This window comes from Anastrepha ludens, chromosome 4 (assembly GCF_028408465.1).
Source record: "Anastrepha ludens isolate Willacy chromosome 4, idAnaLude1.1, whole genome shotgun sequence".
NCBI classification, from domain to species: domain Eukaryota; kingdom Metazoa; phylum Arthropoda; class Insecta; order Diptera; family Tephritidae; genus Anastrepha; species Anastrepha ludens.
In genome coordinates this window covers 22102944-22119820 of record NC_071500.1, presented here as the reverse complement: position 1 = coordinate 22119820, position 16877 = coordinate 22102944, and the positions used below count along the sequence as shown (strand labels likewise).

Below are 16877 nucleotides of genomic sequence, written 5' to 3'. Positions count from 1 at the left end.
CATTTGTACTCACGTAATTAAGCCACTTTACAGGTGGCGCAAAATCAATTACCTTATCGGAAAATGTATCATTTTTGCAAATGGCGCGCCGTACGTCAATCGTATTTGACACTTGTGAAGTAGACAGCTGCAGTATACCTAGTCTTGCCATAAATTCTGTGACAAATTTGGCAATGCATACGGCGAGAACAAATTTGCAGAAAAAAGTTCCGATATTTTTGCTTTTGTTCGTATGTAATGTTTACTCATACATTTTACTCAGTTTCGTGGCAAATTTCGCTTCTTACAAAAGTGCAAAAAAGACTTACGAATTACTGAAAAAACTTTATATGTATTTCGATAAATTTTTGTTTACCGCACGATCAATCGGATTTTGCAATGGTCTGAAGGGACAAACAGAAAAATAAGTGTTCGTCCTCGTGTGGTTTTATGGTTCGAACGGTTCGAACAAAGCCGTCTTTCGAGAAAAAATTCGCAGAAGTCCCCTTGGAAAGCAGAAAATCATGTCCAGGGAAATGAATGTATCGACCAGATCCATGTCAAGACTAATTAGAGATGATCTCCACATTAAAGCCCTCCGTCGCTCAGCCGGTCATCTGTTGACAACGCGCTTGAAGAAAATTAGACTCGATAGATGCAAGCAGCTTCTTCGGTGGCACGCGGCCAACGGCCATGCAAATATTTTTCCACAAATGAGAAAATTTTCACTGTTGAAGAAGTCTTTAATAAGCAAAATAACAAAATCTATACTAAAACTTGTAAAGACGCAAAAAATGTTCTTCCAAGAGTTCAGCCTCCGTAATGGTTTGGTGGGGAGTGTCTTGTAAAGGCGTTGGATGTCTTCGTTTCTGCAAAAAAGGGGTTAAGACCGGTGCCTGAGAACACCAGGAGGATTAGAAGGCGTGGTGAAGCACTTGAGCAGGTCTCTCTTCAATGGAGAGCGTTTGATCTTCCTGCAAGATTACACTCCACCCCATAAGGAAAAAAATCACCCAGCAGTGGTAAAAAATAAGATTACTGGTTCATAACCGAAGAAGTTTGGCGGTCTGGAAGTCCAGATCTGAGTCCATTGGACTACAGTTTATGGTCAGAATTGGAGAACATGGCTTGTCGAACATCTCACAGAAATTTGGAGAATCTCAGATAATCGTTTGTTCGAGCAGAGACGTGAATATTCATGAAAACCGTGCGTGTTGCACTAGTTGAATGGCCTAATCGTTTGAAGACTTGGGTAAAAGCAATTGGTAGCCATCTCGAATGAAAATTTAAATTAAAATTTGTTAATATTGATTAAATAAAACTAATTTCATTAAAAAAAAGTATTATAATTTAATAGCTTTAACAGACTTGACTTGTAACAGAACTTAGGGCAGGACTAAGCATATATGAGCCGTGTTCTTTGAAAGTGGTGTAAGTCCATTTTATATTATATGGAGATATTTAAGGGTTTGCATTTGAATGGTTTGAAAAATATTAGAATATGTTAAAGCACTGATTTTATGTTTTTTTATTTTTTTTTATATTAAATTGATTTAAATTTGATTCACAAAAATTTATACTTTTAATGACTTCAGAAATCCTTACACCACTTTCAAAGTCAGCAAAAAGTAAAAAAGTGAGCCGTTTTCTTTGAAAGTGGCGTAAGTCCATTTTGACAAAAAATTAGTTAATGATAAAAACAATGGAAATTTTAACAGTTTTTTTTTGGAAAAAGTTATTAAATAAAACGTTGATAGTGAATTGTATTAATTTTTATCATTAACTAATTTTTTGTCAAAATGGACTTACACCACATTCAAATAAAACGTGTCATATAATTGACGCTTACATCCTTTTTGGATGTTTGGCCGAGCTGCTCCTCCTCCTTGTGGTGTGCGTCTTGATGTTGTTCCACAAATGGAGGGATCTACAGTTGAGGAGCTTTTTCGTGGCAGAAAAACACTCGGAGGTTTGCCATTGCCTGCCGAGAGGCGACGGCTATTAGAAACAACTTTTTCTTCATTTTGGTCTTTTACCGAGATTCGAACCTACGTTCTCTCTTTTGTTGTGGTTGTTGTAGCAGTAACTTTGCCCTGTCAGTGTAGTGTAATCACCGGTCTTCGTCTAGCTCATCTAACGGTAGGCCCAGGAAACTTGCTGTTTCGACCGGTTAGGTCCAAAGGGAGAGAGAGGAGAGTTAGATGAGTGAGTTTTATGGGGCATGTGAAAAGATGGTTAGTGTCGTGCGGGGTGCCTTCACATGCCGGAACGTTCTCTCTGAATTCCAAATGATAGTCACGCACCTACCCATTTGGCTACGGCGGCCGCCAACGTTGTACAATTGCTAGGCCAAATAATTCCACTAGCATATCGATTTCAAGTATATGAATTACTTTTAAGAACTTTTAATTTGTTACTAACAACTCTTGCTAGTAGTCCACACGCCGTTTCTGAAATTTTAACTTTCCCCTCTTTTTCACCTCATTCATTTATGAAAAAATAAGCATTTTTTATGTTGATATCAATTTTTAATGATAAATTACAAAAGATGCTACAAGTCAAATGTTTTATATATTGATTACATTTTATTTGTATGCGTATTGATTTTTAAATTTGCACATTAAAGCAAATCTTTGATACACTACACTGACTTTTCATTAAGGTGTACAATGTTGAACACTTTTTACAATTACTTAACTCAATCTGTATCCATTCCTCCATCTTCTTCATCAGTACTTTCACTATCACTATCCGTACTTTCGTTTTCATCCGAATCGCTACTTTCACTGTCAACCCATTCGTGAGCATCCATATTGTTGGGAATTATTGTTCTCCACTCATCCATTTTATGCAAATCCAAAGCATAGAAATCACTAAATGTGTACTGTTTGTTATCTTCTTCATATAGGCCACCATATACATAGAGTGTGCCTTTGCAAACGCATAAGCCTGCGTTCATTCGAGGTGACGGTATATTTTTCGGTCGTCGATTTGGAAATAAACTGGGTACTTTTGGTAAAGAGGTGTTTCCACTAGGACCCGCAACAGTTACAGTAAATACGCCATCGGTGGTGACTTTGTCAGTTGATTTTGGTGCAACTTCCATTTCCACGTCCTGTATCGACATATCTTCCTGCTTCTTCCCAACTTTCTTTTCGTTTTTCTTAATCTCTAATAAGCGCCAAGTCGTCGCATTGAGGTCTAGTGCCATCAGCTCTTCTCCAAATTGACCTTTGATGTCTTCCTCATTTTCATCAATGTCCATAACACCACCGAAGCAATATGCTTTTCCGTTGGGCGCTGTGGTACAACTGACACTACTGCGTGGAAGTGGTCTGTAACCTCCTGCTTTTACAGTTACCCACTTGAATTTGTCATTGGGGCTGTTCTCTGTAATGTTAACAGAGATTTTTTATTATTCAAATTAAAAATACAACCATTTTAAAAAATTATATTACTTACTGTCAGGAACAAGGCTGAACATATCGGTATGTACCACTCCACGATCTGCATCTTTTTTAATTGCTGCTTTCGAGTAACCACCCCAAATAAGCAGTTTTCCATCCGGGCAGGCAGCTATGCAGCACCCAGAACGTGGGGCTGGTATAATAGCACCACTAACGTCTACTTTCAACCAAGTATAGGACTCCAGCGAAAATATATGTACATCATTAAAATACCGATAGGATTGATTATTGTCGTGAAATCCACCAAAAATAAAAAGGCGTTTTTTGTTGACAACCATTCTATGACCGCTCCGAGCGCTGGGTCCATTTGGCGCGTTAATTTTCTCCCAAGTTCGCGATTTTATACTCATTACCCATAAATCCTTGTAGTGATAGAACTGTAACTGAGACGGACTAGCATACTCGCCACCAAACAACTTTAAGGAAATAATATTTAGAAGTGTATATGAATAAATTTCATTTGTGGTTTACCCATAGTTGACCTCCGTCTGTTGCTACGGCCACCATTTGATGACCACTACGTGGAGCCGGTCCAGCCGGTGTATGCACTTGTTTCCATTCGTTCTTCGCGATATTATAAAAGAAAAAATCGTTGTAGACGCACACGCGTTGCCCATTGTAGAATTCACCTCCAAAAAGTATAAGCTCCTCTTTTTCCGGATGAGCAAGAAAAGTAAAATTTGAACGCGGGCTTGGATGTGCACATACCACTTCAGTGACAGTCTTACGACGTGCTTCTTCTGCTTCTAACTTAGCTACCACTTCTGTTATATCAGTCTACAATTGAAATTGTTAGTCAGACACGCAAACATTATTAATTTTTTACTAATACTTACCTCGCCAAGTTTTTCCAGCATGCGTTTTTGTTTGGCTGCCAATTTTTTGTCTGTTTTCATAGCAGTCTTTTCAGCGCCTTTACCTTTTTTCTTATTTTTGTCCTTTTTACCCATTTTTTGCAATTAAGCGTTCAATGATAAATTTGATAATGATCCAAAGAGCTTTATATTTCTTACAGTTGTGTATGCTTTACACGCCTATTCTAAATAAAACACCGGTTGCACGTGTACATGAAAGTGTTGCTCGTCTACACGAAAGGGTTGCTCGTTGGCGTAACTTTTCACTACTAAATTAGAAACACTGACATGTGAATACTACACGGTAAAAAATCTTCAATCAGGAGGTTATAAGAAACTTAATAAATATTTTTTTGTTTTACTTCTTTTTAGATTTATTCATTTAAAGGTAAGGTTATTTTACATATTTTAAAGGTAATATTGTCCGTATCAACGAAAACCTCTCTATTATTGATTTTTATATGAAAAATGTAACATACGAGTTTGCTCGCCTTAAAATCAGCGAAAAGCGTCCCGTCGCAATAATATGGGAAATATCCCCGTCGCAATTGTGTTTAACCGTCGAATTTTCTGACGGAAGTGAATCAACTGATCATCAAAAGTTACTCGCTGTCCAGCTGCAATTCTGTTTCGGGCCTTACTGACATTTCTAAATCAAAGGCGATTTGAAAAAGAAGCAATCAACTTCTGTAATAACACCACTTTCTATAAATTCGCCTTGACCATGCCTGTGCATTTACATGTGTCGTTGGCGCATATCGTACGGGATTATACCAGGTAGGTATATAGGTAGAACGAAGAGAGAAAAACTTTTTTTACTTTACTCTGAAGGGTTTTTTTCTAAAATTAGAGATTTCTTGTTCACTTCTCTCGGGAACATAGGGCCTCGACAAGATTCTTCCATCGTACACGGTCCTGTGATGTTGTTTTCACACCGTCCCATGAGATGTCGGCATCTGCCAGTTCGCGTAGCATCGATCTTCTCCAGTCCAGTGCCATTCTCGTGATGCTATCTGGTGGTTTTCTCAATGTGTGCCCTATCCATCGCCACTTTCTGCGTATGATTTGCCTAAGGATGGGTTCCCCATTCGTTAATCTCCACAGTGCGTTGTTGTTGTTGTAGCAGCATAAACATTCCCCATACTTACATACGGTGAATGCTGCTGGGGTGACAGTCCTTGGCCGGATATAAATCCGTGTCGTTTCAGTAACGTAAAACTCACTGTCGTGGAAACGTCGATACTGATGGTGTTAGGCATTTGTTGATGAAGGATTATAGCCTTCACGCATGAGCCGAATATTCGTAGTTTAGTGTGCCTGGAGATTTGCAAACTCCTCCGGAGTTCAGAGAGAACGCCGGTTCGAATCTCGGTGAAAGACCAAAATGAAGAAAAAGTTTTTTCTAATAGCGGTCGCCCCTCGGCAGGCAGTGACAAAACCTCTAAGTGAATTTCTGCCATGAAAAAATTATATGCCGTTCGGAGTCGGCTTGAAACTGTAGGTCCCTCCATTTCTGGAACAACATCAAGACGCACACCATAAATAGGAGAAGATCGGCCAAACACTCAAAAAGGGTGTACGCTCCAATTATATATGTATATATATAAAAAATTGTACCGGATACGTATAAGTAAGTTTCATTTCCAAGTATAGCTGCAAAATACCGTAACCATGAAAAACCCCCGGAATGTGATTTTAAAAAATTAGCCTTTGCACACTCAGTTAGAACCTGCAAATTTTGTGCCGAAACAGTTATCTTGTTTCCACTAGAATATTACTTGTCAGCCTTGTCAAAATATGGATCATAACCATCCCAGTCGATTGTTATGAAATCCATTCAAAATGCTGAACACTTTAAATTAATAAATGAATAATGGGCGGTTACACCCTTTTTGGGGTGCTGCTGGCTATAATGGAAAATATAGCCAAAAGTAATTATAGTCGAGCTTCATGGGAATGCGTAACTATATTTTTTTCTTTAAAAACTTAAAATGTTAAAAAATACGAACAACCAAATACACAATATTTCTTCAAGAATCTGTTATTTGTAGCAATTCAGTAAGTATACGTTTGGTATCTTCAGGAGTAGCTACTTTATGTGCTATTACGCGAGGATCAATAAAAATTTCGTAATCATTGCCGCCAGGTTCAGTCTTATCGCCAAAGAAATGAATTTCTTTAAAATTGTAATTCGCCTCGATGTAACGTAAGGAATACGTTTTATCCCATCCTTTTGGGAAAACATCAAAACTGATTTGTCCACCAATACTATACTGCAGATCAACATCTGCAAACTCTTTTTGAAGTACTTTTATCATATCTTCACGGACATTATGTGTTTTCTCGTACTCAACAAACATATTTCGTTCAGTTCGCGTACACTGTCTGCCCATTGGACAAACATTCAGCATGCCATTGCGGAATTCTATAAAGGTTCCACGCTTAATGGGTAAATCCAATTCGGACAAATAACGAAGTACGAAATTTATAAAGCGCTTTAATGTTTGTTCTCCCAAATGTTTTACTATATTTTGTTTTCCAGCCTCCTTTCCGTGATCAATTTGCACTAAGCCATTTTCAGGAAATAGAAAATCAAAATGGTCAAGTATTTTATTACCATTTAATTGTTCAAGCATTTTTTCCAAGTCAGATCCACCCACAGTTGCAATATTTGCCCGTGGTTTCACTTTGGAATAAATAAATTCTTCAAACTCCGGTTGGATATTGGAGCGTGGATATGTCAATGTACCATCAACATCAAAAAGCAGTAAAATCTCGTCTCTTTGTAAAGTTGCCGACATTTTATTCAATGGAATGTTTTTAATACTAAATGCGCTTTTGGTAACTGAAATATTATAATAAACTTGTGCAAATAATTAGAATTATTAATATTAATGGCAATGTGTTATCAATCTATGACTACAATGTTTTCAACAATTACACGTATCCAATTTAAGAAGCTGATAGCTGATAATCAGCTGACTTTTGAGCAGTGTTGCCATTAGCCATACTAAAGATACACTGAAAATTCAAATAAAAAAGCGTTCGCGATGATCCCGATAGGACGTCTTGAACGCTAAATGTTTGTTTATTCGCAGCTCTGATGTCATCGGTTGTCAAAACCGTGAAAAAGTAAAGTATCGGTTTTCGGAAGGTGCTTACTGCTATCTATCGCTTTGTGTTTTGACATATGTTATTTCGATTTTTATTATATGCATTTTCACAGATCCGGTGAAGTAAAAACATTTTAAACTTAAATTGAAATTTTTTACTAATGTTTGATCTTACGAGTATCTAATAGTAGTGAGATGTTCCATATGAGTTATAATATGTTCCCATATAATAAGATGGTCTACTTTTCGTGCTTAACACCCAATCCGTAATTAAAAAGCGCGATTTCCCATACAAAATTTCTCTCCCAAAATCTGAGATTATAAAATAATCCTAGATAATATCGATATTTTTTGCAATACAACCCTGCGTTTTCTGTGTTATCGATAATTATTATTACGAATGTAAGGAGAAACAACAAAATTAAAAAATTAAATGAAATGAATGCCGACAAAGAAAACAATTCTAATAAAACTTTTGTTAAATATTATTTACTATGCATTCATATAACAGAAAAAAGTATGTGTCCTCTTATAAAATTTAATATCGAATTTCGAATGTGTATTGCTGCCATAATTTTTTGAAACCTCTCTAAACGTCATTTACGAATTTCCTCCAACTGTTTATTATCAGCAGCCAATTGTGCAATTAAATTAGCTATTCCTTCTCCTTGTATTTTCTTCATATCGTTAATAATAATTTAAGATACCAAAAACACCCAAATATTCCACCAACATAATTTCTATGCAGAAAAAACTCTCAAAGCAATATTGAAAGCTGATTGTCCATTTTGTAGGTAGTCTGCCATATGTGAACGGGTAGATTAATTTGGTGGATTTATAGGTGATTAATGCATTAGTTTAAATGTCACAATTTAGAATTTTCACAAACATATAATTTCGCGAGTTCGGAAGATACAATCTCTTATTCTATCATTATTGCCAAAATAAGAGAATAACGAAAAAAAACTAATGTATAAATACATATTAAGCTGTTAAATTAAATTTCGAGTGCCATCTTAGCCGAATGGTTGGTGTGTGACTGCCATACGGAAGACGTAGACTCGAATCTCATTGAACAAATATGTGCCGACGACCGGAGTCGGCTTAAAAATGTAGGTCCCCCCATTAGTAGAACGACATCAAGACGCATACAACAAATAGGAGGAGGAGCTCGACCAAACACCCAAAACTGTTCATTGAAATTTATGATTACTTAATACTTCATAAATCACAAGCCGACTTCGGTGGAACAACTGATTTATGTATTTCTTGCGATTTGTTGTTGCTCTATCGAAGTCAGCTTGTGTAAATTCGCCTCGACTTTTTCTTACCTTTTCACTGACGTTCGCTGTCACCAGTTTATTGATGCGTTCACTGCCGCCATTCTAAACATTTTGTTGGGTGTGTCATTTCATTAGTTGCAGTAAACAATATATTTAGGTGGTTTATTTTTTTAGGAAACATAGTGAAAATGTTTAAAATATGTTTGCTAACTATTTTTCTGTGCCTGCTGCAAGAGAAGTGCATAGGTAAGGAAATAAAATACATGTTAACGTGAAAGTTAAGATGCCCCAAAACTAATAGGAAGAAGCAGCATTACAATAATGACGCATTCAAAGGTCTAACTAACTAATGGGGCGTTTCTTTATTTGAGCTCCCACATATTCATTAAATATATAATGATGAAAAATGCTTAGGGCTAGATTGCTAGGATTCCGCTTTACAAGAGTTAGATAGAATTTTGATATTTGCTCCACAGGTGGTTGACTGCCAATCTTTAATTAGGCGCAAGATTGACTATAATAGAACTTGTATCTAAACGAATCTCTTATTCCCATTCGCAGATTCTCAGCACCACTATGAAAATGAAAAACAAGTGAAGAATCTAATTTGGTGCACGAAAAGCTTAGAAGAACAATATAAATGTCAGAACCTGACTGTTGCTATCGAACGAGATCGAGCCATTTTCGATGATGCATTTCTAAATTTGACGTGTTTTTTGGGGTACAGCGCCGACGAATGTATTCACCACATTGATCGCGACAAAGCTCATGTAACAACGCTTGATGCTGGCGACGTATTCTCTGCAGGTAGATACAAATCCCTAGTGCCTATAATGCAAGAGAAGTTTGTTGGAAATCTGACGAATTATCATGCTGTGGCTGTAATTAAAAAAGATACACTACAAGATGTCTACAGTTTACGCGATCTGCGAAATAAACGTGCCTGCTTCCCGTGGGTGGGTAGCATGGCCGGATGGATTGTGCCTATATATACGGTAAACTTATACACTAATATGCCTGTTACTTGAAAGATAAGAGTGTGGTTTTTGTACGTTTAGTTGCAACGTGACGGAGGGATGGAAATAGTGGACTGCAATAATCAAGTAAAGACAGCAGCAAACTACTTTAATAATTCTTGTGCCGTTTATTCATTGATCAACAAATACAATCCAATTGGCGATAATTCAGATAAGTATGTTTTATTCGCCAGTCATTAGTATAGCGATGGAGAAATTAAAAAAAAAATTATTGAAAAAATTTTTGTTAATAGACTCTGTAGACTATGCACTGGTAAAATACCTGGTGGCAGATGTTCAGCGAGAGATCCATACTATGGCTATGACGGCGCTTTCCGTTGTCTTCTGGAAGCAGGAGAGGTAGCTTTTTTACGCGACTTAACCGTTACAGAAATGTTACAAACTGATGAATTCAGTAAGTTCTATTAAATATTAAAATTTAAAACATAACTTCTTATTCTTCATAACTTCTTATAATAAAATTAGAAAGCTTATCACCCGATCGATTTGAACTACTTTGTCGAGACGGCCGTCGCATGCCTGTAACCGAATATCGGCATTGCAACTGGGGTATTATTCCTTCCGATGCTATAGTTACTTCATCTGCTAGAAACTCACTTGAGCGAAAGAAATTTCAACAATTTTTACGACGCATAATTGAACTTTACTCAGATGCTTTGCGCGATGAAGCCGAACAGCAGAACTTGCGTGGTAATACGGAATATGGCAACAATAATTTCAATTACAATAACAATAATAACAAAGATCAGTACGGCAACCCGTATGGTGTAAATATCAATAACCCATATGACACATCCAATACATATAATCGAAATAGTTACGATGGTGGGAACATCGGTTTTCGTAATGATCGCTTAGATTCAAGTTTCACAACAGAACGGAACTACGGGGAAGGTACCAACGAATCCATTTTGTATGAAAAGTTCAGGATATTTGAGTCACGCCGGTATGGCAAGGCGAATCTAATGTTCCAAGTGAGTTATAATATTCAATAAAATAAAAATACAAATTCAGTAAATTTTGTGCATATCTTTTGTGTAGGATTCGGCTCGTTCGTTATCTCCCATTGCAGAAGATGATCAATCCTTCAGTAAATATTTGCAAAATACCATGCAGTATATCTATGGCATACGTGAGTGTCCAGTACCAAGTATGACTCTATGTGTAACCTCTGATCCCGAACTAGAGAAATGCATCAAAATGAAGGTTTGCTTTTCAATATCTATTTATGGAATTTATCAGAATATTCCTTATTTCTTAGACGGCATTAAAAGCTCAGCTCTTAAAACCTGAGCTAATATGCAAGAAGATGCACTCGCATATAAATTGCATGCAATGGATCCAATCAGGCAAAGCCGACATCGCAGTATTCGACGCGGGTGATGTATATACCGGAGGTTTAAATTATGAATTAGTGCCTTTTATGTCTGAGGTTTACAATTTGGACGAGCCGGAGTATTATGTTGTAGCCGTTGCTAAGGAAGAAGATCCCGATACCGAACTGACTTATCTCAAAGGCAAATATACTTGTCACACTGGTATTAATACTGCGGCTGGTTGGACCTACCCAATGGCGTTTCTTATTTCAAATGGCTGGATACGCCCATATGGTTGTGATTCGGTGCGTGCTGCAGCCGAATACTTCACCAAATCTTGTGTACCAGGAGCTATCAGTAATGAATATAACACTGGCGTACCTTATGATAGAATGTGTGATCTTTGTCATGGCACAAGTTATCGGTATTGCAGACGTGATGCGTCCGAAGACTACTATGGCCACACAGGTGCATTCCGTTGCCTCGTGGAGGGAGGTGGTCATGTGGCTTTCATGAAGCACACAACCGTTATGGAGAGTACGGGTGGCAAACGCAAAGAGTGGTGGGCAAGAAATGCGCTTAATGATGATTTTGAACTGCTGTGCACTGATGGTAGGCGACCTAAATAATCGTAACAAGACAAAAACATACAGTTCGTTTCTATTTACTAATTTAGGTACTCGAGCAGAACTGCAAGACTACAGGAAGTGTAATTTGGGTAAGGTAAAAGCCAATGCAATTGTAACGCGTGGTGGCGTCAACTACAATGAAACCCAAGTCAATGCATACATTAATTTACTAACCTACGCCCTACAACTGTATGGTCGAAAGGATGTCGATTCGTTCACCTTCAGCATGTTTTCTTCACCGATGGGTTTTTACGACCTCATCTTCCAAGATGCTACGCGACAGTTGCGTGTCATACCACCCGAGCAACGAAGGTATGATATATACTTGGGCAGCAACTTTATGCGTGCTCGCCGCATCACCGACTGTTATGCTGGGACAGGCCAATTAGTTGCTTCATTGCCACTCCTCGCAATTAGTGCTGTACTACTAAGGGTCTGACGAATTCGAGTTGCCTCCAGTTTACATATCAAATATATATACAAAAAACAAAATATCCCAAAACTAGCGCTCTTACAAGCAAATAGTTAAGTATAAGCATTCCTCAGTAATAGTAATTAGTAATCAACTCCTGCAGACCCCAGGAAAATGATTGTTGCTTTTTCCATTCCTTAGAAGTAAATTCAGAAGTAACTATTTTGCAATTTCATTTCAAGGAATTATATTTTGCATTTGGAATTAATAATGTGCTAGCAATGTAAGTTTTTTCCAACGTCTAGAATTGCAAGAGTACTTTAGTAGTTTTTTTTTTCAATTCCACAAAGGAATTATAAAAGTAATTGAGAAACTAAAAGTTAATTTACGAATGTGCAATGGGAAATTTGTATTGTTTTCAAAACTTAAAATCGAGTCTTGATATATTTTATTTATTTATTTCATTATCAAGTTTATGAAACAAAAACTTTTTATAGATTATGTAACAATTAAGATTTAACTAGGCCATCGAATTAAGAATATTAGTAAACATTGTTGTGGGAAAGAAAAATCGAGGTCGGTGTAGCTAATGGGATTGAAAAAAATACTTCTAAGGTATTGAAAAAGTAATAAATTCCTTCGTTGTTGATTAGAAGCATTACATTCTCAAAGAACTCATTTTACGACCCAGCTCTGAGTACATATAGGCATAATAAATAGGGTACATGCGCGTACAAATTGTAAACACAAGTTATTGAACAAAAATCTATGCTTTTATATATGTACACACATACATATGACGAATAAGCAACAAATATTTTTGCTGAATATAATTTCAATAGTCTGTAAGCATAAGTAGTGAGTGCCTTATATACATATAACATTCCGTCCAACGTTTACTATTGTAACAGAAAAGAATCTCTTAAAATAAATTTTAAATCAGAACCAATTATAGCCCTATTATGAAAATTTATATTTTTTTTAAATTTTAGTAAGAATTATGAACATGTTTTTTGAATATTTTTTTAGCTTAAGAATGCAACAATATTCGCACAGCAGGGTCCACATTGCGATTCCCTTAATCACTGGGAGTTATCAGATGTCAAAAAATTGAATATTTTGAGTGAGAAAAATATAGCGATAGAAAATAGGGCGACTAAGTAATTTTTAAAACGTTATCAAATATATTTTTCCACTTTTTTTATCATTCCATCCATTATTATTAACAATATACGAGAAAATATCAATTTATTTGACTGGGTACTTTTTTACCCATAGTATGTAAAAATATAAGCGAATTGTCTACATAATAATATTTAATTTTGTTGGAAAAATTCTTTTAATAAAATGTTTATAGCAAAACCATAAAAGCTTATTATTTTGGTCTGAAAATTTTGGCTTGGTACCGTGGCTTATTACTCTGATAGGCTACAAACTACTCAGAATACAAATTAGTATTGCATTTTCGACATTCAAGACATAGTTGTGCCCCACATTCGAAGCAGCAGCAATTCGTGATGAAAAGGAAAACTTGGTCCATTCTAATAGACAATTCTCATCCCGTTGACGCCGTATTGTTTTTATGTTGATATTTTGCGCACAATACAATTTCTGCGAATTACCCATCCAACGCATTTGTAAGAAGTGACCAGTGTCATTTATTACCACCTATACTAATAAAGCTTAATCAATTTAGAGGTATCTGATTTTAAATTGCAATAAAACAACGAAAAGTCAAATTGATTGGGTAATCTTTATTATTTTGTGTAGAACCATTCATGACTTTTATTTTTCAACCTTCCAAAAGTTGGCCGTAACTCTGCCGTCCGTAAACACCAATTTTGAATGACTCGCTGGAAGACTTTCGTCTGTATCTCGGGAATAACTTTAGTAATGTTGGCTTCCAATGCCTCAATCGAAGCTGGTTTATCCACAAAGCGTGATATCACACGATCTTGGAGGTCAATCCACTGGTCCGTGACGAGAGATAAATTTTTCACCGAAACGACGTCGCAGTTTCACGGAATGTATGGCAAGTAGCGCCGTCTTGTTGGAACCAAATGTGTTTATGATGTGGAGATCACGGGCTTCAATTTTTGGAATCAAAAAGTCGTTTAACATGGCGCAATAGCGTCCGCCATTCACAGTTAAATTGGCTTCAACCTCGTCTTTGAAGAAATATGGGTTGATGGCTCTTCCAGCCCACAGGCCGCAGCAAACGGTTGTTTTCAATGTCTCAATTGGCTTCGGGTTGCTCTTCAGTCCGAAAGTAGCAATTTTACTTACAGTAGGTTCTGTTTTTATGCGGTAGATACGTTCCGCAAGAAACAGCATAAAAAAAGCTACCAGTTTTATAGTAAAACTATAGATACGTTTCAAATGCTAAAACCGCATAAATCTGAAATAATGTAATAAAATCGCATAAAAAAGGGCACTAGACCCATATTATTACTATAGATACGTTCCATAGACCGCATGAATCTGAAATAATTAAATAAAATCGCATAAACAAAATATTGTATGAATTAGTTTTAAAGGTTTTTTTCGAAGATTTGGGGCTTTATTGTGAAAAAACGGTACAAAATATTTTATTTGAAGTATTGGCCATCGCTAGCTACAACTTTCGCCCATCTTTCGGGCAATTTCCGAATGCCGTTCCTCCAAAATTCTGGCCGCTGCTTGGCTATCCATGACTCAACCCATATTTTGGTAGCCTCGTACGAGGAGAACCGCTGGTCCGCCAAATCGAGACTTATATGCCGGAACAAATGATAATCGGAGGGAGCTATGTCTGGACTATACGGCGGGTGGGGTAACACTTCCCAGCCAAGCGTTCCAAGGTATTTTTTGACAGGTTGAGCAACATGCGGCCGAGCGTTGTCATGTTGCAAAATAACCTTGTCGTGCCTTTTTACCGTTTTCGGCCGTTTTTCTTTCAATGCCTGGCTTAAACGCATCAATTGCAGTCGGTAACGATCCCCCGTGATTGTTTCGCCCGGTTGGAGCAGCTCAAAATATACGACGTCGACCTGATCCCACCAAATGCAGAGCATGATTTTCTTGCCGTGAATATTCTGCTTGGCCGTCGACGTTGATGCGTGGCCGGGCAAACCCCATGATTTTTTGCGTTTTGGGTTATCGTAGTGGATCCATTTTTCGCCGCCAGTCACCACTCGATGCAAAAAACCCTTCCGATTTTGTCGCTCGATCAGCAATTCGCACGTAAAAAATCGCCGTTCGACGTCGCGCAGCTTCAACTCGTACGGGACCCAATGTCCTTGCTTTTGGATCATTCCCATCGCTTTAGATCCCATCGCTTGCAAACGGTTGATTTATCAACGCCCAATGATTCAGCAAGCTCTTCTTGGGTTTGGCACGAGTCCTCGTTTACCAATTCCCCCAATTCCGCGTCCTCGAACTTTTTGGGCTGGCCAAGACGCTCCTTGTCTTCGGTGTGAAAATCACTACTTTTGAATCGTCGAAACCAGTACTCACATGTTGAAATCGACGGAGTATGGTCTGGGTAGGCCTCCTGCAGCAATTCACTTTGGGCTTCGCTTGGGCTGTATTTTTTTTCAAATTGAAGCAGAAAAGCAAAGCTTCCCGCAAATTGCGTTTCGACGGCACGAAAGTTGACATACTCGGAGCACGAAAACACTGCATTGTTTATACTTCAGCGAAATGACAGATACTGATAAACAAAGCCTAGGGATGAGGCTTTGTCATGAATATATATTCAGTATTGCCAACGCGATAAAGTGATAAATAGCGCCATCTGTGTGTCACCTTTAAAACTAATTCAACCTCCAATATTTTTGAAAATTATATCTTTAACGTCAGAATCGAAAAATAAATTTAAGTCAAAAATATAATCAGACAATACCCACATGTTGCGCGTTCGGATTTGGCGTAAAATCACTTTCGTCACTTTAGGAAATGTACACGTCTGATCTAAATAGTTATGCAGGCGGTTCCATACTTGTAGGGCTAGCATTTCTGATGTAATCTGTGATGAGTTTTTGCTTAGCTGGTTTAGAATCTTGTTTATATGTACAATTCCCGATAGGTCGACATGCATTTTGTAATTTAAAAAAAACCGCACTATTTCAAAACCGCATAAAAAAAAGCCGCATAAAACAGAACCTACTGTATTTAGTTTGAAAAACCCAAACCCAAAATACCCTATTGGAAAAAATACCCCCAATCTGAACACCCTCTACAATAATTACTTATAGATCAACGCCATCAAATGTTCGGCTTTTACTCGCAGCTGCGGCAACCGAATTAATTTATTGGTTTCGTGGTTCAATCGCTTGGCCGTTGGCGTGCGGTAGCTATCAAAATATATTCTCCCTCTGATGGGATACCCATTTTTATTTATTTTATTTAAAATTTTTGTATTAAGTAAATTGAGCTGTAGCGCCAATTGATGATGATTATGAAGTAGACTGAAGAAAATGCAGTGCTAGCAGCAGAGGCTTCCTGCTGACTGGTGACATGTGTTGAGTGAGATACGACGGAGTGGGGTACGGGGTACGGTGCACTAGAAAAGGCTAGTTTACTGGGGCGATAGCCCTTGGTCGGGAAAACCCCGAGTCATTCCGGTAACGTAGAATAAGCTGCCATGGGAATGTACGACGGAGTACTATAGGTCGGTGTCCTTTACAAATTTGTATATTTTGGTGATATTGACTTCTCTGGCGTATTCTTAATGGGAGATGATCCCTGGGCAGTAATCTGAAAATAGGAGAAGAACGATTCACGTGCCTTGCGGTGAAATCTCGTTC

General features: G+C 37.5%; 3 protein-coding genes across 3 annotated transcripts; 1 reads left to right on the top strand and 2 right to left on the bottom strand.

Annotated features, from left to right (window-relative positions):
* Positions 1 to 2518: 2518 nt before the first annotated feature.
* Positions 2519 to 4528, bottom strand: LOC128861389 (kelch domain-containing protein 4). The gene is made up of 4 exons (XM_054099508.1): positions 4283 to 4528; positions 3918 to 4223; positions 3442 to 3862; positions 2519 to 3369 (listed from the first exon to the last, which is right to left on the bottom strand). Exons 1-4 carry the CDS (start codon positions 4394 to 4396, stop codon positions 2678 to 2680), a joined length of 1533 nt encoding a protein of 510 aa, XP_053955483.1. The 5' UTR covers positions 4397 to 4528; the 3' UTR covers positions 2519 to 2677.
* Positions 4529 to 6247: 1719 nt separating this feature from the next.
* Positions 6248 to 7262, bottom strand: LOC128860514 (phosphomannomutase). The gene has a single exon (XM_054098091.1). It carries the CDS (start codon positions 7099 to 7101, stop codon positions 6331 to 6333), a length of 771 nt encoding a protein of 256 aa, XP_053954066.1. The 5' UTR covers positions 7102 to 7262; the 3' UTR covers positions 6248 to 6330.
* Positions 7263 to 8775: 1513 nt separating this feature from the next.
* On the top strand, positions 8776 to 13063 carry LOC128860513 (melanotransferrin). The gene is made up of 8 exons (XM_054098090.1): positions 8776 to 8942; positions 9258 to 9691; positions 9755 to 9888; positions 9967 to 10127; positions 10199 to 10707; positions 10775 to 10939; positions 10995 to 11661; positions 11726 to 13063. Exons 1-8 carry the CDS (start codon positions 8885 to 8887, stop codon positions 12115 to 12117), a joined length of 2520 nt encoding a protein of 839 aa, XP_053954065.1. The 5' UTR covers positions 8776 to 8884; the 3' UTR covers positions 12118 to 13063.
* Positions 13064 to 16877: the final 3814 nt, after the last annotated feature.